At 39.5% G+C, this 25,354-nt stretch overlaps 2 protein-coding genes and 1 pseudogene across 17 annotated transcripts in view; 1 reads left to right on the top strand and 2 right to left on the bottom strand.

Annotated features, from left to right (window-relative positions):
• The window catches only part of PMS1 (PMS1 homolog 1, mismatch repair system component), a 107,118-nt gene that overhangs the window by 6,608 nt on the left and 75,156 nt on the right, over window positions 1-25,354 (top strand). For 5 of the 14 annotated variants that reach the window (XR_012025025.1, XM_072813181.1, XM_072813185.1 and 2 more), the window contains exons 1-3: window positions 12,545-12,635; window positions 15,626-15,777; window positions 25,045-25,227. Coding sequence is in view for 13 of the 14 variants with exons in the window: in XM_072813181.1 (XP_072669282.1) it covers window positions 15,646-15,777; window positions 25,045-25,227 (315 nt within the window). In the remaining variant the exon portion in view is untranslated. Of the gene's footprint in view, window positions 1-11,753; window positions 12,032-12,241; window positions 12,265-12,544; window positions 12,636-12,929; window positions 13,073-13,475; window positions 13,614-13,766; window positions 13,792-15,625; window positions 15,778-18,097; window positions 18,328-25,044; window positions 25,228-25,354 lie in introns of those variants that run through there. The other 9 variants (XM_072813180.1, XM_072813178.1, XM_072813186.1 and 6 more) reach the window with 9 other exon arrangements.
• On the bottom strand, window positions 687-12,487 carry ORMDL1 (ORMDL sphingolipid biosynthesis regulator 1). Of its 3 annotated transcripts, XR_012025029.1 has the most exons (5): window positions 12,334-12,487; window positions 10,420-10,600; window positions 6,180-6,331; window positions 4,213-4,338; window positions 2,059-2,233 (listed from the first exon to the last, which is right to left on the bottom strand). XR_012025029.1 is itself a non-coding variant. In XM_072813195.1 (4 exons), the coding sequence occupies exons 1-4, from the start codon at window positions 12,435-12,437 to the stop codon at window positions 2,098-2,100; spliced, it is 573 nt and encodes a 190-aa protein (XP_072669296.1). In that variant the 5' UTR covers window positions 12,438-12,486; the 3' UTR covers window positions 687-2,097. The 3 variants fall into 3 exon arrangements, 2 of the variants coding, with proteins under 2 accessions (XP_072669296.1, XP_072669297.1); XM_072813195.1 differs by lacking the exon at window positions 4,213-4,338 and having other exon boundaries at window positions 687-2,233; window positions 12,334-12,486; XM_072813196.1 differs by lacking the exons at window positions 4,213-4,338; window positions 12,334-12,487 and adding an exon at window positions 10,723-10,872 and having other exon boundaries at window positions 687-2,233.
• Window positions 16,960-17,702, bottom strand: LOC140625698 (chromobox protein homolog 3 pseudogene; annotated as a pseudogene).

Raw genomic sequence — 25,354 nt, 5'->3', positions numbered from 1 at the left:
TTACACTTTATTCTCAACATTAGCCAGTAACCTTAAAAAAAAAATCAGATCTCTTTAATCATCTATGTAAAATTATCCAATGGCTTTGTCTAGCTTAGAAGAAAATTTGCTTATTACTTTGGCTAACAGAGGCCTATATATATGATCTGACTCTTACCTATTTCTCTGACCTCATTTGTTACCATCCTTATCCTCCTTATTATTACTCCTTTCTAGTCCAAAAATCACCTTAGGAACATTAGAAGACCTAAGGTAGGCTCCCCTGCCTTTTATGTGCTTAATTTTTTTTTCCACTACATTTATCACTACATGAAATAATATGTTTTGATTGATTTTTTTTTAACCTGTTCTCCAATTTGAATGTAAGCTTATATGGGAAAAGATTTGGTTTGTCTTGCTTACGAACTGTAACCACAATACCTAAAACATACCTACACCAGAGTGAGCCCTCAAACATCTATTGAATAAATATTTTTAAAACACTGAAGGGTGGGAAGTGGAGAAAAAAGGCCTGTATTAACAGAACTGCCATCTCTGAAGTCTGTGCAAAAAATGTTAAGCCTTTAATATAAGGGAAAAGGAATATTTTCAACTACCTTAATTTTACAAATTCAGTTGCTTAAAAAAAAGCCTTGAAAAATAAATATGACACTGCTGAGTGAATTTGGAGATTATTTGCAAGAATCTTACATGAAAGAAAAATTTTATTCAAGTATAGATTACTGGTTTAAAAAATACAAGGGAAAAGACAAACATATAAAAGCATTATTATACAACTGATTTCTAAACTCAATAGTTTGGAAATACAAAACAATGATCAATACCCCTAGAAAGTCAGTTTATTGAAATAAATTGATTTTTCAGTTGGTCTGTAACTCTCTTCACTCAGGTTTACAAATACTACTGGATTTTTCAGTTTCATCCCATATCAGAACTTTGTTTTTGACATGTTTTCTTCTCAAAGTATAGTTATTTGTGGCAATTAATGTCAACTATAGGAAGATTCTCTAAGTTACAGGAATTCAATATGGTTGCTGCTTTGGAAACAGTTACCACTTGGGTTAATCTACACCAAGACTAAGACCCATGTAATGAAAGGTAAAACATTAATGGGCAAAATATGGGTATTGAGAGCAGGGCGTCTAAGAAAAGACAATGTTTTCTTATACTGCAGATCTGCTAGAGAAGACTCCATTATTTACTTTGGTATTACTGCTAGAAAAGCAGTTTCTGTTAGACCACAGGTTGGCCGTATAGTTCTCTATTTTATGTTTCTTTTTCTAAACAGCAGCAGACTTTAACAATTAGACTGAACAATCAAATAAACAGACACCTTTAAATTACCATATATCTTAACTGTGAAATAAATTATTTTCTTAATTGGTTTAGCAGCCTTGTGTCTGGAAAGGCAGCAAAACCCATTCTGTTCCAAAATTAGAAGACTGACTCAGAGGCTATTTGTAAGATGCCTGGCTGTCTTCTATCACCAGTCATGAAGGTAGGGCCTCATGAACCCAGTAATTAAATAAATGTAAAATGACCTCATCCATCAATACAATGTTGAACCAGCAAAAGCAAAAAAGTACAATCATAAAGTAGGGATTGGCCTGTATAAAACAAGAGGGAAATATCCTCTTATATGACACAAAAGGAATACATATGGTAATAAAAATTACAATAAACTTATAAAGAGATGATTCTGGTTTACACGCATGTCTGCTTAAACTGAGTGATTGGAAATTTTCTTTTCCTAACATAATGCCCCCTCGTTATAACCTAAGCTGGTCTTAGTGTCTTATAAATCTCTTATTTCCTTGGATTTATCTACTATACCCTCACTTTACAGCCATTTAACTTATAAGCTGGGCCTGCCCAGCCTGCCTGTAAAGCCTCTCTTCAGAAAGATACCACATGCATTAAACAGAGGCATCTTCTAGTAAATATCTGCACTTCAAAACAGCCTATGAAGAACCAGCAACTGGCCCTCCAATGTAAATACTTCTCATTTCACATTTTCACAGAAACAGTGCAGTTTACTAACCACTCCTTATAGAAAACTGAGTAGCTATAAAATTTTTTGTTCCATTTCAAAACACTTCAATACTTGTTAATTCCAAAGATCCGAACACCATGTAGCTGTGGCATTTTAGGAATCAGCACACTCAGGAGGGAAGCTGTGTTTAGGATGAAGTGAGTTGGATCATACTTCGTATAGAAACTTGCCAGAAAATATCTGTAGAAATAAAAATTAAAAATATAAAACATATAACATGTAAAATCTGTAAAAAAAAAAAAAAAAAAAAATTTAAAGGTAAAACAAAGGTCACTGAAACATAAATACCTAAAAGCAGAATCACTTCCGAGCACTAAAACAGTTTTACAGTTTGGGGCCTGAATTAATTTGGGATTAAACATTTTTTTTTCATTTGTTTTTACTGAAGTTCAATTTACCAACATACAGTATAACACCCAGTGTTCATCCCATCAAGTGCCCTTCTCAGTGGCCGTCACCCAGTCACCCCAAACCCCGGCCCACCTCCCCTTTGCAACCCTTTGTTTGTTTCCCAGAGTTAGGAGTCTTTCATGGTTTGTCTCCCTCTCTACTTTTTCCCCACTCAGTTCCCCTCCTTTTCCTTACAGTCCCTTTTACTGTTATTTAAAAATAGTAGTGGAGGCATATATGCACATTTTGCATTTCTGCAACTATGTTGAATGCATTTAAAATAATGTGCTTGTGGGGCGCCTGGGTGGTGCAGTCAGTTGAGCCTCCAACTCTTGGACCAGGTCATGATCTCATAGCATGGAGTCAGCTTGGGATTCTCTCTCCCTCTTCCTCTGCCCCTCCGGCTCATGCACTCTCTCTCAAATAAATAAATCTCAAAAAAAAAAAAAAAAATAGGAGTATGTTTGCACTTAGCAACCTTTAAAGCAGAGGTCTTCCAAATTAGGGTTCAGACATTTTCTGAAATTTCAGGTATAGTTGTATTTGTGTGTATGTTTCTGAAGAGAAGTTCCAGGTCCAAAACATCTATCATATCCTCAAAGAGTTTTGTGACCCACTAAAAGGTTAGAAGCTACGGCTATAAAGCTGTGAAAAATGGGGTGTTAGTACATTAGTACAACTCAGTATCTTTGAAAGAAAATAAATACTTGATTGCCCTTTTGATATTCTCATTTCCATACTGTAGCTGAACAAGTCGATAACCACTTCAACTGGAAAAAGACACTGTGGTAAAATTCTAGCTGCTTGCTGTAACTGAATGTATGTACACATTCAAAGACATTCAACATCTGAGAATTTGTTTTAACAAACCTAGGCTACCTCTAGGACCATAAATCAAGTCAGAAGGTCTAGTTTTACCCAAGGGTACATCAGAGTGTGGACACATCATCTGGCCACTGAGAGTATCCTAATATCAATAGGATGTAAGACTAAAACATCATACTTCACTGGATCATAACTAAGAAGTTAGTCTGCATATAGGCATTTGTCTAATTAGTACAGTACTTCCTCTAAGTACTGTCAGTAAGTTCTAGGAAGGGGAGAAAAACGTCTTGTGTATTGTGGTTAGAAAAGAACAGCTATTTTCAGGTATGGCTAAAAACATCACAGAGAGCTCTATACATGATTTTCAGAACCATCCAAAGAGAAATTCTTTAATTTTCCACCAATTTTGCAACTATAACCAGAGAATACTTCTTGAGAATAAACCATATTCTTCAATCTTTAGTCTAAACCCTTTCTTCTAGGTTTCATATCCTTGACAACTGTTTTTACACTTCCTTCACTGATACCACTTGCATTTAGTAAGCTCATTTGATTTCCCATAATCATTATGGGCTTAATCTGTAACCTCATATGTTGGAAATAGTCTTATCTTTTTGGAATGGCCTCTCATCACACTGTAGCATATGTCCTCCTTTATTCTTTTAATGAAAATTAACTGTATGTGTAAATTATATGAAAATTACTTGGTTCTTACACAAAAACCTACACAACCCTCCAAGGGGATGCAAAACCAAAGCAGGAATTGTGTAATAGCATTTATTTGCCAGAAAGTATACTGGAAAGAGACCTGTATTAGAAGCTAGAAGTTTAGGGTTTCATCTGGGCTATGGACTCTAACTAGCTGCAAGATCCTGAACAAGGTAATGCATTTGAGCCTGTTTCTTTATCTAAAAATCTGGGATAACATTGCATGCCCCACCTACCTGACAAATGATGATCAAATAAAAAAATGTGAAAGCACTCTGAAAAGTATCAATGCTATATAGATGACTTTAATGCTGTCTCTTCAGTTATATAAGGAATTTAATCACAGAAATTTGAAATCATACCTGTTGGTCAAAAATATATTTTTAGAAATACGGATGTACACAGGTACATCTTAGTTGACTATTTTGTGATAGCTCTTATTGAAAATTCAGGATGTCAGGTTTTTTACATTAATTATAATGCAATCCTCAATATTTTATAGATGAGGAAACCAAGGCTTTCAAAGAAATGGCCAAAAGTCACACAGCTACAAAGCAGTAGAGCTAAAATCCAAATGTAGGGCTGTTTAAATAACTATTATTACTGTTACTGCATTTATCTTTGCTAGATCATACAAATCATTTAGCTTTTGATGTTAATTTTATATAGGGCTGAAACAAAAATTTAAAAAATTTCCTCAAAGTGCTATCAATATAAGAAAAAAGAAACCTACCACTTTATCAATTTATTCTTTTCATTTGAATGTGCCTCCCTTTCTCTGCATATCTGTCTAAAATCTGCCCTCCTTTAAGTCCCAGTTTAAGGAATCCTAATGCCTCCAAGAATTCTTTCCAGTTACTTCAGACTGCACTGATTTTATCATGGATGTGTTACTACATATAAGCTACGTGGTACACAGTGTTTGATAAGATGTATTTAAAACATCTGCTAGGGATCCCTGGGTGGCGCAGCGGTTTGGCGCCTGCCTTTGGCCCAGGGCGCGATCCTGGAGACCCGGGATCGAATCCCACGTCAGGCTCCTGGTGCATGGAGCCTGCTTCTCCCTCTGCGCCTCTCTCTCTCTCTCTCTCTCTCTCTCTCTGTGTGACTATCATAAATAAATAAAAAATATTAAAAAAAAAAAAATAAAACATCTGCTAGACGTATGCAACTATACTGAGTGTGGAATTCAAAGCAATCTATGTACTTATAAATTTTTTTGCAGAAACAAACCATTTACAAAACCGGAGATAATACAAAGTGGCATAAATAACAGATATGTAATAATATTAATGATGTTCAAAACAGAGCATTATTACTTAAGGTTGGGTGCTAAGGAAAAGACCTCATTGAGGAAGTAGGACTTAAATCTTGAAAAAAGAGTAAAAGAAGGATAAATTAAGAAAGGAGAAGGTATTTCAGGTGGGAGAAATGATTTGAACAAAGGCATAAAAATAGGACTACACATAACTATCAAGAAGTGCTGCTTAGAAGACCTAGACCAAGTGGGAGTTGGGTGGCAGTAAAATATTCACATAAAGGTAGGAACCATTTTGTGGAGGGCCCTGAATATCAAATAATAGGAGGTAATATAAGGTTAGATGCTTTAAAGATAGATATTATCTAATTTATTTCTTATGACATCATATTGAGCTATGTACTATTAGCTAGAATTTCATTTATGAGCAAACCAAGCAAGCTGGGTGATAAACACAGGATTCATCCCAGGTCTGTTCTACAATGAAAACCTAACTTTTGTTGTTTATAAACTATACAGCAGTCTCTCCCAAGGAGTTTGAACATCTAAAGTGGGGTGGGTGAGGTGTGGGTCAATGAAATTCATCTGAAATTATCCAAATCCTTGTTTAGGGAGATTAATCTGAACATAAGACAAAATAAGATTATGTGTAGAAGTTTCTTATAAGCAACTCAAAAATATGAACTAGAATACATTTTGACCTGTATATCCTACAATGTTTAAATATACTGATGGGCACATTATACTGTCTCCATATATTATTGACTGAAGTAAAACATGGTTTATTACCAGCCTGTCAAAGATTTTGCCTGTATTTTATGCTCTAAGGTAGCTATTTATTGGTAGAAGTTTCAACAAATACTGTTTCTAATTGAAATTCAACATAATAAAAGGACAGCTTCCTCTTATCCAACCTTCTTCATACCTAAGATTTCCATCACTTACAGAATTATTGGAGAAATTGTGAAAAACTTCCGTGAAGATGTAAACTGTACTCCATAGTCCAGTTGTTCCCAGTGAGTTAGAAGCCTTGCTTTACCCTGGTCAGGAGTTTCAAAAGGTGTTCCTTTTACTGCATGCAAAAATACATACATCCCCTGGAAAGCAAACAAGGGGACATATATTCAATATTAACATAAGCAACCAGAATGTAGGGCAAAAACTGCCATCAAAGGTACAATCAGAGTATTCAACCAATAAAGAGGGAAAGGTTTTTTGTTGCTGAGGCAAAAGCCGTGATGCTACCTTGTCAACTAATTCATTCTTGAAGGTTAGTAGAAGCCTATGTGCTTATATGGAATTTAATTGAAAATATTTTCATTTATAGCACAATATTTTGTTAGGATTGTTTACACGTTTGTTCTCTCATTAGCCTGAATACCTCAGGAACAAGGGTTGGTACACAGCAAGTATTAGACATTAAGCCAAGATGACAGTAAGCTGAGGAATGTTTATTCTGTAAGCATAAGGAAACCATTTTCACATGGGCTTTACAGGAGACAATAAAACAGAAATGGAATACTTTTAAATTCTGAGGAGTATGTGTGATCCAAAAAAGTTAATTTCTACTCTAATCCACGCATGTATTAGAATCATTAAAGAGAAAAACCACCTCTCACTATTTCCTTCAAACTACATGTATCTCTAGTGTTTAGAATATTCAGAGTATCAGATATCCTTTTCAGTTAAATAGAATAAAATCTTATCTACCATATATCTTCTATCCCATTATTTTTAATAGGTTTTCTATAAAATTTAGTGATGGATGATTTATACCCCAATCAAAAGAATTGGGGAAAAAATATGTAGCTCATGGTTGGTTGTTAATATTTACTGGCTCAAACTGAAGAAAATTCTCATTCATGTTAAAAGCCAGCCTAAAAATTTCATGAAATATTAATACCTCTATTTTTTTAAAGATTTTTTATTTATTTATTCATAGAGACACAGAGAAAGAGAGAGAGGCAGAGACACAGGCAGAGGGAGAAGCAGGCTCCATGCAGGGAGCCTGACGTGGGACTCAATCCCAGGTCTCCAGGATCACACCCCAGGCTGCAGGCGGCGCTAAACCGCTGCGCCACGGGGGCTGCCCATATTAATACCTCTAAATGTGAAGTATAGCACTGTAAAAATGAATAAAAACAATCACTACAGATTTCTACTGTATGGTTCAGAAAGGCAAAGACAGTATTTTTTCTAACCAGGGATAACAACTAGGTCTGTTTTCTCCCATTTAAAAGCGTTTAGTATGTATTTCACATTTTTAATTGGTTTAATGTTGTCTATCTTCAAAAGGAACTTAAGTTTGGAGTCACGTTAATTGCTACATCAATGGCTGGTAGTTAAGTTTTTAGTGTGGTGGACTAATAAGTCAGAAGTTTGCTTCCCAACATGTTGTCAATTACCTATGCTTTCCTCATGGCCATATACTGTGCTTCAAAATCTCAACCAACTTGAAAACATCTGGGCAAGGGGAGAGGGTGACTCTAAAGTACATTTAATACATCTGCCATTGGAGAAGGGAAATTATGTAACAATACAGACTAATCCAGCAAACATTTATATAGATCTTCAGAGACATGAAAATAAAAAAGACAAATTCTCAATTATAAAACTATGATAAATACATGATAAAAGAATATAGCATGGGAGTTCTATAGCCTCCTAGAAAACGAGATATTTGAGTTTTCCTGGATGAGGAGAAATCAGCCTGCAGGAGAGGATGGAGGGGAAAGTATTAAAAGAGTGGATAAAAAAAAATAAATAAATAAAATAAAATAAAATAAAATAAAATAGTGGATAAAGAGCTTAAGCCACAGCAAAAAGATGAGGGCAAGATAATTTTCATTATTGTTAGAGCAATACTCATGTTTAGAGATACGTTGAGGTAAGATTGAGTCCTTTTCTTGCCTCTGTACTGTTATCAACTGGTCTTATATGCCATGTAAGGAACTTGTTATTTTACTATGAACAGAATAGAGAATCAAAGAAGAACTTAGAGCATGATTTGAGTATATATGCACTTTGAAAATAATTCTATGCCAAGTTGGAATGGAGAACAGTAGAGGAACATCAAGGAAACCATTTGATCTACTGGAATAATCCACCTGAGAAAAAAAATAAGGGTACAAATTATAGCAATGCCAGTGGGGATCAAGTTGAGAGACAGCAAAGCAGGGCTTTGACTAAATGGATATGGAATACAGAGGAAAAGGAGTTAATCTAAGAGTAGAGTGACCATGTATCCTAGATAGCATGAATGGTCCTGATTTACACCTATTTCCTTAGTTATTATTTAAGCTCCCTTTTACTCTCAAAACAGTATCAGTTTGGATAATTCATTATATGAATTGCTTCACTTTTCACATTCAGCTATCTGGTGTGACATATTGGGCAGACAGTGGTGCCTTTAGATTAGATCAGGAACAAAGTCAGAGTAACAGGTTTTGAGTGGTAAGGGACAGATCAGGAATGAGTTCAATTTATAATTGCTTGGCTTAAGGTGCACGGTAATCTGGCAATATTAATGTGAGCATCATCATTCTACAGATAGAAACTGCAAATATGGACAGATGAAGTAATCTTTAAGAACATACAGCATAAAAAGAGATGGAAGAAAAGAGCCTTGGGGACAGCAGCATCTAGGAGAGGAAAACAAAAGGAAGAATGTGCAAGAAACAGAAAAGGAAAAATCAGGAAAAAAAAAAAAAGTGATCCCATGAAAGCCAAAGGAGATTCTAGTAAAGGGATATAATTTTTGTCAAATATTTCAGAGAAATTACTACTTAAAAATAGCCCTATCAAAGTCCATTGCATAAAATGGACTAAATGGACATTCATATATTTTTACCACCACATTATCCTTGTCCTCCTCCAAATTCAAATAATCTTCACAAGATAGGAAATAAATAGTATTAATTAAAGAAGAAAAAAACCTATTTCCCCTGCACTTTCCTGTCTTATTGTTCCAAGTTCTTCATTTTCTGGATATCTTTCAGCAAATATGTAATTAATCTGAATTCAATTAAAAATCAACTAATAGGGGATCCCTGGGTAGCGCAGCGGTTTGGCGCCTGCCTTTGGCCCAGGGCGCGATCCTGGAGACCTGGGATCGAATCCCACATCGGGCTCCCGGTGCATGGAGCCTGCTTCTCCCTCTGCCTGTGTCTCTGCCTCTCTCTCTCTCTGTGACTATCATAAATAAATAAAAATTAAAAAAAAAAAAAAGTTAAAAAAGATTAAAAAAAAAATCAACTAATGGATTTCTCGCCCTTTGTTCTGCTGTCATACACTGTTAAGAAAGGTCACTATCAACGGTTTTTTTTTTTTTTTTAAATAGACAATTTTCAAGGCTGCATAACATGGTTAGTAGAATCAACTGAACCTCTGATACTTTGTAGAGCTATCCTATAATACAAAAGAACCACAGGCAACATGAAAAAGCTAAGGCACCATAAGATCCTCAATCACACAAGATATGATTAAGCTCAAAATTTCTATACTGAAGAAGGAAAGCATACTTACACAATTTAGAAAGGACTGAAGTTGTTTAAACAAGGATTGAAATCAAAGATGGTTATTAATCAAAACCCATAATTATTTCTGAAGCATTCTGGTTAATCAATATATAACAGTAGCTTGAATTAGTATCTTGTAATTTTTGCTACAATGACCTACTATTTTCTAGATTCCATAAAGCCAAAAGGAAGAAAAAAAAAGTGTTACTTAGGAAAAAAGGCCCAATGTTTAAATATGAAGTATTAATAGAAAAAAAAATCATCTCCCAGATTAGAAGTCTTCAAAATTGTCACATAATTTAAAAATCACTGAACTGTACTATGTCAGCAAATTTTATATTACATAGACTATGAATTATATCTATATAATAAAACTGTTAAACTAAGTCACATGTTTTTCTTTATAACATAAAGCTGTAACCTTTTAAAAATTGTTTCAATATATGTAACATAAAATGCACCACTTTAATCATTTTTTGGTGTACAGTTCAGTGGTCTTAAGTACATTCACATTGTCACACAACTGTCACCACCATCCATTTCTAGAACTCTTTTCCTCTTGCAAACCTAAACTGTACCCATTAAACAGTAACTCTCTATTTCTTCCTCCCTGAGTCCCTAACAGGCACTAAACTTTGTAAGTGCTTAGTATAAAATGAAATTCTTACCAGATTATGTATAACATTCGTTAAGGTCCAAGCAACTGGAACACTGAAGAAGGGAATACTGAGTAGGACAATATGAAGTAAGCCAACTCCTAACCCGTATGTCAGCCACATACCCCGGCTGTTCATTACACGGGTATTTGGATTCACCTCGCTGTGAGCAACTCCAACATTCATGTTTGCTCTGTAGGAAAGAAAGGAAGTGAAACAACAATGATAGAACTGGGAACCTAAACACTCTTTATTCTGACAAAGTGAGTGTTACTAGGATCATTCTCTAGTTGTTCTGAAATAGAACACACTCACCAAAATATGCTATTTGCAGATGCTGATGAAGGTAATAAATAATCCTTAACATCTGACTTCATGGTAAGATGGACAAGACTTATTTTTATGGTTCTTATTGAAAAAATAAATTAAAATCCCTTTCTTAAAGCTTGTGTTCTACCATGTTAAGTTTTTCATGAATCAGGGACAGGAAAACTCACACTCAAAGGGAAAACCTACATTTTCTTCTATCATGAAACCAAAGTGAAAGCTGAGGAGCTAAACGTACTAACAGAATAAACTAACCTATATATATATTTTTTTCTAACCTATATTTTTTTAAAAAAAGCAAAGATGCAGCATTATTTACAACAGCCCAGATAGAGAAACAACCCAAGTGTCCACCCACAGATGAATGGATAAAGGTGTGTGTGGGGGGGGGGGGGGGGAGTATGCGGATACATATGTGGAACAGAATATTACTTAGCCATAAAAAAGAATGAAATCTTGTCATCTGCGACAGAGTGAATGGACCTGGACAGAACTTTAAGTTGTATCAGAAAAACAAATACCATATGGTTCCACTAATGTGTGGAATTTAAGAAACGAAGAAAAAGATGAAAATACACTCTTACATACATACAGAGAACAAACTGGTGGTGGTTGCCAGAGGGGAGGCTGGTGGAGGGGATGGGTGAAATCAATAACGGGGATTAATACTGTTATCCTGACGAGCTCGGAGAAATGTACGGAATTGCTGAATCCTCGTATTGCACACCTGATATTAATATGTTTGCTAAGTATACTTGAATCAAAGTCAAAAAAGGCAAAGTGGACCCAGCCAGTGAACTGTGAGTGGCCAGCCTCTGCCACCCAATGTCACGTCTCCCAACAGTGGCTGGGTTCAAATCACTGCTTTTTAAATAACCGAGCCTGGGGGGAACATGGGAGGGACATCTACGTGGTCAAGGGATACGGTTTGTCTCTCAATCTCGTGACACGATAAGGTTAAAACAGTCTTTCTTCCTTTAACCCGTCAACTCCCCTAAAACTGGTTTTTCCCCCCTAAGTGTTCCCGTTTATGGGATTCAGACGACACCACCGCCAAAACGGGTATCCGTTCCCGCCGCAATGCTGGCCTTTCCTCGGTTGTGAGAGGCCCTCGAACAAAGTGCCAGTGACCGGGGAACACCGGTCATCCCGGAGAAGCCGGCGGCGAGGCCGGGGGCAGCCAGGGCACGTGGGGGACGCGCACGAACGGTCTCCCCTGGAAATACGCGCATCGCTTCGACCGGAGACGCGGCATTAAGAGAGTTTCTCGTAACCGCGTCCAACAAGTGTTTCCGGGGTGAGTGCCCCAGGCCGCCCGGGATCGAACGCGCGCCGCGGCGCCCGGCGGTCACGGCCGCTGACGCCAACGCGCAAGCCTCTGAACGCCGCTCGGCGTCACGCCGGTGTGCCCAGGCCGTGGCTTCGCCCGGAGATGCCGCGGCCCGACGCTTCTCCGGCTCCTCGCCGGCTGCCGAGAAAGCTGCCCGGCTTCTAGGCTCCAACTCTTCCCTCCCAGCTGGAGGCCAGGCGGTGCGGCTCCGCGGCCCCCGGGGCCCGCCGCTTCCCCCAGCCGCCCCCACGCGCGCCCGGCCCACTCACCCGGAGGCCGGCCGGCACCGGAGCAGCCCCGCGGCGGCGGCGTCCCCCGAGGCCCACCCAGCGGCGGGCGGAAGCGCGGCGGGCCCAGCGCGCCGCCCGGGCATTGGCTGCGGGCCGCGCGCAGCGCACGTTCCCCGGCGGGGGGTGGGACTAAGCGCCGCGCGCCGGGGGCGGGGTCTGGGCGGGGCCTCACGGCGGCCGCAGGGGGCGGGGCCCAGGGCCCAGGGGGCGGGGCTCAGGGGGGCCACAGCCGGGGTCGCCGAGTCGCCGGAGGGTCGCCGCCCGCCCGCGCGGGCCACAAGGTAGCGTCGCGGCCTCCCCGGCCGCCGTCCCGGCGCCCTGGCGCTCGCGGCAGCCCCTCCCGTCGGCCTGTCCGCTGCGGCGTGAGCGCGCCGCCGGCGGGCGAGAAGCCGACGGAGCCCGGCTGTGGGCGCGCGCGGGTCGCGGGCTCCGGGCTCCGGGCTCCGGGCTCCGGGCAGGCCGCGCCGCGTCCTCCCGCCGCAGCGGGGCCGACCGTGCCGCTGCCCGCCTCCCAGAAGCCGTGGGCCGGGCGGGCCGCCCTCCGGAAGTGAGGCCTTGCTGCGCGGCGGAGGGCCGTCGGGGAGTCCGGGGCCCGGGGGTCGCAGGGCGGCGCACGCGGTCCCGCTCTCGGCGCCGAAGCGCCTTTCCCGGTGGCTGCGCGGTGCCTGCTTGTCCCCAGGGACCGCGGGCGGCCGACTCCGCGGACGGTGCCCTTCAGGTGCGCCCCGCCCCCCGGGAAGCGGTCGCGGACGTTCCGGCGCTTGGGCCGCGTGGCCCGCCGTGCGCGTGCGGAGGACGCTGCTGTGCCCGGGCCCGGCGGAGGGCGGCAGCCGGCGACGGCACGTGGTGGCCCCGCGTGGGGAAGACGCATCCGCGCTTGAGGTTGGGGGCCCCGGGGCCGAGCGGCGTCCCGGGGCCGGTGCCGGCGGGAGGAGACGCCGCGGCCCTCGGCGGGCAGCCCCGAGGCGCCGGGGTCGCTGGCCTGCGCGTGAGGCCGGGCAGGCGGCGTCTCCGGGCGGCGGCCGTGCGGGTCTCACTAGCTTTGGGATCCTCCGCCTCTTGGTCTCGAGCCTGTAACACCCGGAAGTCCCGTTTGTGGCGGAGGCCGACGCGGCGCGGGGAGACCGAAGGGCTTCGGCCCCCGGCGTGAGGCAGCAGCCGCGGGGACGGGAGCTCGGGCAGGAGCCGGGGCGCGTGTGAGGCGGGGTCCTGCAGGGCGTTCCAGGGCCGGCACCTGAAGGGCCCCTGAGGATGAGGAGGCAAGGCCGGGCGGGGGCGGGCCGCGAAGCGAGGGGGCCGCGGTGATCGGAATGATCGGATGAGGAGGGCCCTGCCGCGGGTGGCTTAGGCCTGAGCCCGCGTCACGGACACAGACGGGCCGCACCACGAGGAGCTAGAGGTGCGGCTTCGGCGGGGCTGCTGCCAAGGACGACGCAGGTGTTTGCTCCTAGTCACTAGAAGAGCAGAATGAAGCAAAGGCACGGGGATGGCAGCAGGAAGAAAGTCTGGTTTATAAACGTTTGTTTTTAAGTAGCCTTGACGGCGATTGTGAGAAATGCAAATTTTAGTGTGGGAAGACCGAGATCTCTTGGTGGATTGATGGACTGATTTTTTCTTTTAAGATTTTATATATTTATTTATGAGAGACACAGAGGGAGACAGAGGCAGAGACACAGGCAGAGGGAGAAGCAGGCTCCATTCCCTGCAGGGAGCCCGACGTGGGACTCATCCTGGGTCTCCAGGGTCACGCCCTGAGCCGAAGGCAGGGGCTAACCGCTGAGCCACCCAAGCATCCCAAGATTGATTGATTTTTAAAGATTTTCTTCATTTATTGGAGACAGAGAGATTGACACAAGCAGGGGGGAAGGGCAGAGGGAGAGGGAGAAGCAGACCGCCTGCTGAGCAGGGAGCCCCATGCGGGCTTGATCCCGGGACCCTGCCATCGTGACTTGAGCCGAAGGCGGTCCCTTCTGACTGAGCCACCCTGGCACCCCGGGGATATAGATTAGACTAGTTTGACTTCAGAAAGAAAGGGGGGGCGGGGAGAGAAAGAAAAAGAGAAGATAATCATTGGGGTAATAGGGTGGAGGGAAGATTTTATTTTTGCTTTGAAGGTCAAGATGCCTGAGGGGGACTGGTTAAACAAGATGAAAGGTCTTAAGAGAGGAGACCTTGACCTGGGAGTTAGGGGAAAAAGTGTGGGCAGAGGCGCAAACGTTTTAAGAAACCAGAGGACATGGGGGTTGGGGGAGGTAGGAGGTATGTGAACGTAGAGTTTGTGCTGCGGTCTGCCTTGACCTCAGAATGGGGACAAAATTGGGGATTTGAGGGAAATACAGGAGATTTTGGAAAAGAGATTATAGAGAATGAGGCAAAAATGTTGAGGGTAATGAGATTGTCTGGAAAGAGTAAAAGGTGAGATGATGCTGGGTTTCTGCTCCAAAGTTTGATCGGTGTTTTCCTTAGATCTTGGCATTCTCAAAGACAGAAAACCTCTTGAATCTAAGCCTGGTCTGATTCCAGGCCATGGGTTAACTGCTGGGGTGGTGGGGATTAGAAGGTGGGTGGGGAGCCTGTTCATTTTGGAGTTTAGAGGAACCTGGTGTGGGCCAAGTATTCTGGGATCTTTAACATGTGTATGCCGTGTTATATAATAAGTTATATTCAGGGGCCCCTGGGGGGCTCAGCGGTTGAGCATCTGCCTTCTGCCCAGGGCGAGACCCCGGGGTCCTGGGATCGAGTGCCTCGTCAGGCTCCCTGCAGGGAACCTGCTTCTCCCTCTGTCTGTGTCTCTGCCTCTCTGTGTGTGTCCCTCATGAATGAATAAATAAAACCTTAGAAAAAAAGACATTATAATTCATCAAAAACATATAGATGACTAATGTTTGAGATTGCCATTAAGGTTTATGGCTGCCTGATATTTTCCACGTCCCAAGGGGGCAGCACCACTTGGTCATTCCTACCCTGGTGGGTCATGTATTATACTCATTGGAGTTTAATAGTATAATGTTTTTCTTACTCTTCTTTATTACCATAGTATGATTTACCAGCTAACCTCTCTGTGCCTCAATCTTACAAAATGGAAGTGATAATGCCACCTACTTTAAAGAATATTATAAGAAATAAATGATTTAATACTATGTGTGCTTATAGGAGAGCCTAGCATAGTGGGGAGCTCATTAATGTGAGCTACAGTTGATTATTGTTGTCACTATCAGATCTGTTAGGAATGTTTAACAATTTTATTTTTTCAACTTAATTTTATCTTTAGCTACCCTACTAAAAGCTAGAATGAAACAGTTGCCTGCAGCAACAGTGCGCCTCCTTTCAAGCTCTCAGATAATCACTTCAGTGGTCAGTGTGGTAAAAGAGCTCCTTGAAAACTCTTTGGATGCAGGTGCCACAAGCATAGATGTTAAACTGGTGAGTGTCCCTAAGAAGCCAAATACCTTTAAAGCAAAAAAGGGCTGGGCAAATGATTTCTTCTTATAACTATTACCTTTCTCTTCTTTTTTTGTATTAGTAAATTATTTTTAGGATATTGCATTTTTTGTTGTAAGAGTAAATTCTTAAAAATAAATTTTAATCTAGATCTGCACTACAGTAACACTAAAGGAAAATTTAAAAGCAAACTTATTCTTTAGGACTCCATCATATAAAACGTGAATCTAATTTGTTATTATTTTCTACTAATTATTCTTGGTTATTCATATTTACTTGCCTTATGCTCATTTGCATTTTGTCTTTTCCATCTAATCTAATTTCAAAACTATATCCCTGGTTGGCTCATAGTTTTCACATTAAAAAAAATCTTAAATGATGTATATTAAGTCATTGAGTTAATATGATTTATGACATTTAATGATAGTTTGTTACAGTTAGCTTGCATGTCTACCTTCCTTATTATAAACTACTAGCTTGTAGTGGTAAGGTCTATATTTTTTAATTTTTGTGTCCTCCATACCTACCCAGTACCTGGTACATAAATGGTGAGTAAATTGAGTGAATATAGGAATACACTTTTTTGTAATCTCCTAATTATCAGATATTTTCATTTAGTATTACAGCATTAGAAATAATAATGATAAAAATTGTTGTAGGAAAGAAACCCTTTTCACGTATATACACAAATACAGTTTATATATAAAATGCACGTATTTGCATATATATACATTCATTTGTGGTTGCAATTGTTCCTTATAAAAACTCTTAATTACTACTATACTTCTTTTTTTCTTTTACAATAATTAAGGTTCTGATAACTTGCCCAAAGTCCTATAATTAGTAATTAGTAGTGAATCTGAGATTAGAGTTCAGGTCTTTCTGTTTCTAAAACCTATTCAAGATCTTTGCTCTGTGCTAGTGGGGTTTTTTGTTTTGTTTTGTTTTACTTTGTTTTGTTTTTTCCTGATAAGGAAACAATTACAGAAAGCTTTTATTTGTTCAAAGTAACCAGTGCTATAGATGCAAAAAACCCCAACTCCTCCAACACTACTTCAAAACAAACATATCAAACTTGATTTTCATTAGAATATTATTTCTAATGAAATATTATTTCTTCACACCAACAAATCAAAAAACAAAGATATATATATATATATATATATATATATTATATATATATATATATATAAAACAACACAAACAATTGTTGAGCTTCATCTTTTGGACAAGAATGCCAAGTTAGTCTCTCTTCATAAAACGCAATTACAATTTGAGGACACTTCATATTTGCCTCTTTTGCCAGCACCGAGTCTGCCTCATCTGAATCTTTCCATTTCATGAGAAACATTAATTCTCCACTGCTGTCCATGGCACCAATTATTCGTTCAGGATCAAGACTTCTGGCAAAGCCTCTTGTTTTATCAGCAGCATCTCTTTTCTTCTTTGATTTGCTATCATCAGATTCACTGTCAGATAAAGATTTTCTGTTAGTACCATCTTTTTCTTTACCAGCTTTTTGGGAATTAAGAAATGCTTCAATTAACTCTGGACAATCTAAATTTTCTTCAGGTTCCCAAGTACTGTCAGCGTCTGTAAATCCCTTCCACTTCAGGAAATACTCCACCTTCCCATTCACTACACAGTGGTCCAGTACTTTTTCTACCACAAATTTTTCAAGCTCCGCCTCTTCTACTTTTTTTCTTTCCATTCTGTGTCTTTCCCATTTTTTGCAATGTAGTTTTACTGAGGGCCATTTTTTATTGCAGACTTGAAGAGCTATTATTCACCACCTTCAAGCTACCCCGGGTCCTGGGTCTCTATGCTAGTGGTTCTAATAACATTTGGGTGCATCAGAACACTTTATTAAAGTGTTTATTAAAACAGTTACCAGGCCCTAGAATATCAGATTTTATTTGGGGCCCAAGAATTTGCATTTGTAACAGGTTTCTAGTTAATGCTGAGAACTGCTGTTCTATACCACATGAATGCTGTATTTGTTCAAAAAAAAATATACATCTGGCCCTTGAACAACACAGGTTTGGATGGACTGCATGAATCCATTTTGACATGGGTTTTTTTTGTTTGTTTGTTTGTTTTTGGTAAATATAGTACAAGTACTATAAATGTATTTTCTCTTTCATAGGAGTTCTTAATAACTTTATTTTAAAATGTAATTTATTGTAAGAATGTAGTATATTAATATATATAATATACACAATATGTGTTAGATGACTTTTTTTGTTATTGCTAAGGTTTCTAGTCAATAGAAAGCTTATTAAGAGCTTACCTCATGTCATAGATACAACTCGATAACACTCAACGTCAGTGTAAATAACCCAGAAAAGACCTGAAGTCTGGCAAAACAAACTCCATAGCTAAAGATAAAGAAAAGGCCACATGAAGGAGTAGAAAAGGCAGAAATGCATTCGGGAGTGAAACAGACCATGATGGTCCATGGAGGGGAGAAAGCTGCAGGCATGGAGAGAGGAGAGAAAGACTGTATCACATTTGGGAACCTGCACAGGGAAGGTAAATCATCATAATATTTGGCTTTGAAAGCCAGAGGGATTGAATTTGATGAATTCTTAAAGCAAGCAGGTTTTGAAGCCTGGAATTTTAAAAATCAGCAGGCTCCATTCTGGGAGAACCTGGAGGGCAGGCAATAGGAAGCTGAATCCCCACCCTTAAAGAGAGCACAACAAATAGCCCTCAGTTACAGCTTAGAAGCAGCAGTTTGAAAATGGGAGGGAGAGTACTAGTTTCAGAGTGTGTCCTAGAGTGCAGGGATCACTGAGGGACTCCTCCAAGGAAAAAGGAGTGAGAAGACACCATTCCTCTCCCATACCCCTGCCAGCATGAACACACAGCCACCCTATAAGAATTAGCCACTGACATTTTCTTATACCAAGGCCCACCCCCCAACCCCTAACACCACACTTCCATATATCCACCCTTCCCACTTACGTATGACTCAGTCCCAGCGTTTCAAGTCCACTCTGCCATCCTATGCATTTTGTGGGGCCCAATTCGGCAATGGCAGCAGGTCTCATTTTGCAGCAGACCAGCACTCATTAAAACTGCATGCCCACCCCAGCCAGGGACCAAACATCGCCCGTAGTAGACAGAGTTTCTGCAGAGCACTGCAGTGAAGGAAGAAGTGGCCAGGACACAATAGCAGGGTGCATGCAACACATATAGGAGATACCCCCTGAAGTGCCAGGTTTTGGTGAACAGGGGATGCTGCACTACTGATGCAGCATACTGATGCTGATAGGACTTCTCCTTCACAAGACTGGGACTTTCAAAAGCAGGACACGTAGATGACTTGCCAAACATACAGAAACAGAGAATTAGACACAATGAGGAGGCATATATCCTGTCTCCAAATGAAATAACAGGGCCAACCACAGCAAGAAACCTAAGAGAAACATAAAAGTAATATTAAAGTAATGACCATAAAGACACTCCCTGGACTTGAGAAAAGAGTGGAGCACATCAGTGAGATTAAGGATCTCACTGATCAAAGAGATGAAAAAGAACCATGTATGAAGAACACAGTAAATGAAATTAAAAAGACATTAGATCTTAATCTAATGATTAAATCGAATTAAATAAATTAAATTAATTTATTTAAATTAATAATTAATTAATTATTTAAATTGAATTTAAATAAATAAAAGAAAAGTGCACTAGATGGAGTAATAGCAGGCTAGAGGATGCAGAGGAGGAAATTAGCAAACTGGAACACAGATTAATGGGAAGTAATCAAGCTGAATGAGTGAGAGAAAAAAAACTACAGAATGAGAACAGACTTAGGGAACTCAGCAACTCCCATGAAGCATAATAACATTTGTATTATAGGGATCCCAGAAGAAGAAGACGGAGAGAAGGGGGAAGAAAATTTATTTAAAGAAATAATAGCTGAAAATGTTCGTTCCTTCCTTCTAAGGAAGGAAGCAGAGATCTATATCCAAGAGGCACAGAGATGCCCCAACAAAATCAACCCAAGGAAGCACACACCAAGACATGTAATAATTAGAGTGGCAGAAAGTAGTGATAAAGAGAATTTTAAGAGCAGTGAGAGAAGACTGTTAAATATGAAGGAAACCCCATAAGGCTATCAAGGGATCTTTCAGCAGGAACTTTGCTGGCCAAAAGGGAGTAACGCAATATATTCAAAGTCCTAAAGAGAAAAAATGTGCAGCCAAGAATATTCTATCCATCAAGGAGATCATGTAGAATAGAAGGAGAGATGGTTTCCCAGACAAACAAAAACTAAAGGAGTTCTTGACCACTAAACCAGCCCTGTAAGAAAAATTAAAGGGAACTCTTCAAGTGGAAAGGAAAGAGCAAAAGTGGGAGTAAAAGTAGAAAGCACTAAAGCAGTAAAAATAAGTGTATCTGTAAAAATCAGTCAAGGGATTTACAAAAGGAAGTAAAATATAACACCAAATACCTATATGGTAGGGAGAGAAGTAAAGAATGGCTTGAAACTTAATTATCCACTTAATATAGACTGCTATATGTGGAGGATGTTATATACAGACTAAATGGTAACCATAAATCAAAAACCAGTAATAGATACACAAAAAATAAAGAAATCCCAGAATATCATTAAAGCCAGCATACCTGGAAAGAGAGCAAGAAGAAAGGGCCAGAGAAGAGCCATAAAAACAACCACAAAACAAGTACCAAAATAGCAATAAAGACATAGCAGTAATTATTATTCTGAAGGTAAATGGACTAAATGCTCCAATCAAAAGACATAGGGTAATGGAATGGATAAAAAAACTGAAACTCTCTTGAACACAGGGATGCCTGGGTGGCTCAGTGGTTGAGCGCCTGCCTTCAGCCCAGGGCGTGATCCTGGAGTCCAGGGATCAAATCCCACGTCAGGCTCCCTACATGGAGCCTGCTTCTCCCTCTGCCTGTGTCTCTGCCCCTCTCTCTCTCTCTCTCTCTCTCTCTCTCTCTCTCATGAATAAATAAAATCTTAAAAAAAAAAAAGACTCATCTATGATGTCTACAAGAGACTCATTTCAGACCTGAAAACACCTGCAGATTGAAGGTGGGGGATAGAGAAACATTTTTCATACAAATGTATAGCACAAGAAAGCTGGGGTAGCAATACTTATATTGGACAAAACAGATTTTAAAACAAAGGCCATAACAAGAGGCACAAAGGACACTATGTAATCGTAAGGGGACAATCCACCCAGAAGACAATAATTATAAATAATTTTGAGAGCACCCAGATGCATAAAACAGTTGATAATAAACAGAAAGGAACAAAACAATTATACAGTAATAGTAGGGAACTAAATCCCATTTACATCAGTGAACAGGTAATCCAAACAGAATCTACAAGGAAATAGTGGCTTTGAATGACATGTTGGACCAGATGGATTTAACAGATATATGTGGAATATTCCACCCTAAGACAGAATACACATTCTTTTGAAGTGCACATGGATCGTTCTCCAGAATAGAGCACATATTAGGCCACAGAACAAGTCTCAACAAATTGACAGAGATCAGTCATACTCTGCATCTTTTCTGACCATAATGTAATGAAACTACATAGCAATCACAAGAAATAATCTGGAAAGAGCCCAAATACATGGAAATTAAATAATAGGCTACCAAGCAATGAACGGATCAACCAAGAAATCAAACAAGGAATTAAAAAATATATGGAGACAAATGAAAATGCAGTACAAAATTTTGGGGATGCAGCAAAAATGAACCTAAGAGAGGTTTGTTGTTTTTAAGGTTTTATTTATTCTGAATGAAAGAAATTGAAGGTGATACAAGGAAATGGAAAGACATTCCATGCTCCTGGGTTGGGAGAACAAATATTGTTAAAATATCTATGCTACCTGAAGCCATCTACAGATTTAATGCGATCCCTGTCAAAATACCAACAGCATTTTACGCAGAACTAGAAAAAATAATCTAAATTTATATGGAACCATTAAAGACCATGAAATAACGAAAGCAAACTTGAAAAAGAAAAAACTGGAGGTATCACAATTCCAGACTTCAAGTTACATTATAAGCTATAGTAATTAAGCTATTCATGAGAGACACAGGCAGAGGCAGAGGGCGAAGCAGGCTCCATGCAGGGAGCCCAACGTGGGACTTGATCCTGGATCCCGGGATCACACCCTGAGCCGAAGGCAGATGCTCAACTGCTGAGCCACCCAGGTGTCCTTAAGAGAGAAGTTTATAGCAATACAGGCCCATCTCAAGCGAGAAAATATCAAATACCCTAACCTTACACCAAAAGGAGCTAGAGAAAGAACAAATTCAAAACCAAGAGAAAGGAAATAATAAAAGCTAGAGCAGAAATAAATGACATAGAAACTAAAAAATTAATAGATCAGTGAAACCAGGAGCTGGTTTTTTAGAAAAGATCAACAAAAGTGTTGAACCTGTAGTCAGACTCATTAAAAAAGGACTGAAATGAAATCACAAACGAAAGAAAAGAAATAACACCACCACAGAAATAAAAAAGGATTATCTGAGAATATTATGGAAAAGTTAAATGCCAACAAGTTTGACTACTTAGAAGAGATGGATAAATTCCTAGAAAGATATAAACTACCAAAAACTGAAACAGGAAGATAGAGAAAATTTGAACAGACTGATTATCAGCAACAAAATTGAATCAGTAATCAAAAAAAATTCCCAACATTAAAAAAAATTACGAATTTTAACAAACATTAAGGATAATATTACGAGGAGTTCAGACCTATTGTTCTCAAACTATTCTACAAAATAGAAGGGGAAGGAAAATTTTCAAATTCATTCTATGAGGCCAGCATTACCCTGATATCAAAGCCAGATAAAGACACCACAATTAAAGAGAACTCAGACCAATATCTCTGATGAACATTGATACAAAAATTCTCAACAGAAGATTAGCAAACTAAACCCAATAATACATTAAAAAATCATTCATGATGATCAAGTGAGATTCATTTCTGAGTTGCAAAAGCTTTTCAATATTTGCAAATCAGTCAACATGATACATCAATAAGAGGATATAAACCATATGATTGTTTTGATTTTAATAGATGCAGAAAGAGCACTTGACAAAGTACAACATCTATTCATAAAAACCCTTGCCAAAGTAGATTTAGAGGGAACATACCTCGATATATGAATATATCCATATGGTATAGGAATATATGAAAAATCTACGGCTAACATAGTGGTGAAAAACAGCTTTTTCCTAAGATCAGGAACAAGACAAGGATGTCTATTCCCACCACTTATTCAACATATTGGAATTTTTAGCTACAGCAGTCATATAGCAAAAAGAAATAAAAGGCATCCAAATTGTTTAAAAAAAAATAGAACTTTCACTTTTTGCAGATGACACGGTACTGTATATAGAAAACTCCGAAGACTTCACCAAGAAACTACTAAGATTGATAAATGAATTTAATAAGGTCACACAATACACAATATACAGAAATCTGTTGCATTTCTACATACTAATAATGAAGCAGCAGAAAGAAATTTAAAAAACAATCCCATTTACAACTGCACCAAAAATAGTAAAGTACCTAGGAATAAATTTAAAACCAAGGAGTTTAAAGACCAGTGCTCTGAAAACTGTAAAACATTGATGAAAGAAATTGAAGGTGATACAAGGAAATGGAAAGACATTCCATGCTCCTGGGTTGGGAGAACAAATATTGTTAAATTATCTATGCTACCTGAAGCCATCTACAGATTTAATGCGATCCCTGTCAAAATACCAACAGCATTTTACGCAGAACTAGAAAAAATAATCTAAATTTATATGGAACCACTAAAGACCATGAAATAGCCAAAGCAAACTTGAAAAAGAAAAAACTGGAGGTATCACAATTCCAGACTTCAAGTTACATTATAAGCTATAGTAATTAAGGCAGTATGGTACTGGCAGAACAGAGAACCTAGCACTAAATCCACAATTAAATGGTTAGTTAATGTTCCACAAAAGAGTTAAAAACGTGATGGGAAAAAGTCTCTTTAACAAATGGTGCTGGGAAAACTGGACAGTAACACGCAAAAGAATGAAACTAGAGCACTTTCTTAACAACATACAAAATATACTCAAAGTAGATTAAGAACTTAAATGTGAGACCTGGAACCATAATCCTAGAAAAGCACACAGGCAGTAATTTGGCTTTGACCATACCAACATTTTTCTAGATACGTCTCCCAAGACAAGGGAAATAAAAGCATAAATAAACTAGTGGGACTACATCACAATAAAAAGCTGCTGCACAGCAAAGGAAACAATAAAACTCCCAAGTGGGAGATCTTTGCAAATGACATTCCCAGCAAATGGTTACTATCCAAAATATATTAAGGACTGATAAAACTCACCACCATAAGACCTAAATCCAATTTAAAAATGCGATGTTCACATCATTCATCATCAGAGAAATGCAAATCAAAACTGCAATGAGGTATCACCTCACACCTGCCAGAATGAACAAATTCTAAAAACTAAGAAGGAACAAATGTTGGCAAGGATATGGAAAAAAGGAACCCACTTGCCCTGTTGGTGGGGATGTTGGTGCAGCCGCCATGGAAAACAGTGTGGAGGTTCATCAAAAAGTTACAAATAGAACTACCTTAGGATTCACTTATCACATACTGAGTAACCAAAGAAAACAAAAACAGTTACTCAAAGGGATACATGTGCCTTTGTATGTTTATAGCAGCATTATTTATAACAGCCAAATTATGGAAGCAGCCTCAAAGTACATTTATAGATGAATGGATAAAGATGTGGTTATATTTGTGACAGAATATTATTCAAACATAAGAAAATGAAATCTTGCCAATCTTGCCATTTGCAAAAGCGTGGATGGAGCTAGAGTATATAATGCTAAGCAAAATAAGTCAGAGAAAGATAAATACTCTATGATTTCATTCATGTGGATTTTCAGAAGCAAAACAAATGAGCAAGGAAAAAAAAAAAAAAGACCAAGAAATAGACTTAACTACAGAGAAGAAACTGATGATTACCAGAGGGGAGGTGGGTGTGGGGCTTGGAGAAATAGGTGATGGGATTAAGAGTACACTTACCTTGTTGAGTACTGAGTAATATATTGAACTCTTAATTTCTTAGTATTAAGATTATATAAAAAATAAATGACACAATTATTTTTCTGGTGTTTCTATTTCTTTGACAACAGTTTCCTGTCTTTATATACTAAAAGTTTCTTTAACTTTTTATAGGAGAACTATGGATTTGATAAAATTGAGGTACGAGACAATGGTGAGGGTATCAAGGCCATTGATGCACCTGTAATGGCAGTAAAATACTATACTTCAAAAATAAATAGTCATGAAGATCTTGAAAATTTGACAACTTACGGTTTTCGTGGAGAAGCCTTGGGATCAATTTGTTGTGTAGCTGAGGTAAGGTAATTTATATTGATTTTCATAATCACAGAGTGGTAGGTAGCATTAGGAGAAAATGAACCCAGTTTTGGCAAAGAGTGTAGAATATACATAACCCAAAATTTATCATTTAAACCATTTTTAA

The sequence above is a fragment of the Canis lupus genome, chromosome 36 (genome assembly GCF_048164855.1).
Source record: "Canis lupus baileyi chromosome 36, mCanLup2.hap1, whole genome shotgun sequence".
Classification (NCBI taxonomy): domain Eukaryota; kingdom Metazoa; phylum Chordata; class Mammalia; order Carnivora; family Canidae; genus Canis; species Canis lupus.
Note: the sequence above shows the minus strand (reverse complement) of the source record. Positions and strands in the feature narration are given on the sequence as shown.

What these genes read in the sequence shown, in the direction of transcription:
- ORMDL1 (XM_072813195.1), bottom strand. Translation starts at nt 12,437, where the DNA reads ATGCCCGGGCGGCGCGCTGGGCCCGCCGCGCTTCCGCCCGCCGCTGGG. An exon ending in CGGTGCCGGCCGGCCTCCGG is followed by an intron (nt 10,601 to 12,333) that starts GTGAGTGGGCCG and finishes TCTTTCCTACAG; the next exon opens with AGCAAACATGAATGTTGGAG. An exon ending in ACAATTTCTCCAATAATTCT is followed by an intron (nt 2,234 to 6,179) that starts GTAAGTGATGGA and finishes TTATTTCTACAG; the next exon opens with ATATTTTCTGGCAAGTTTCT.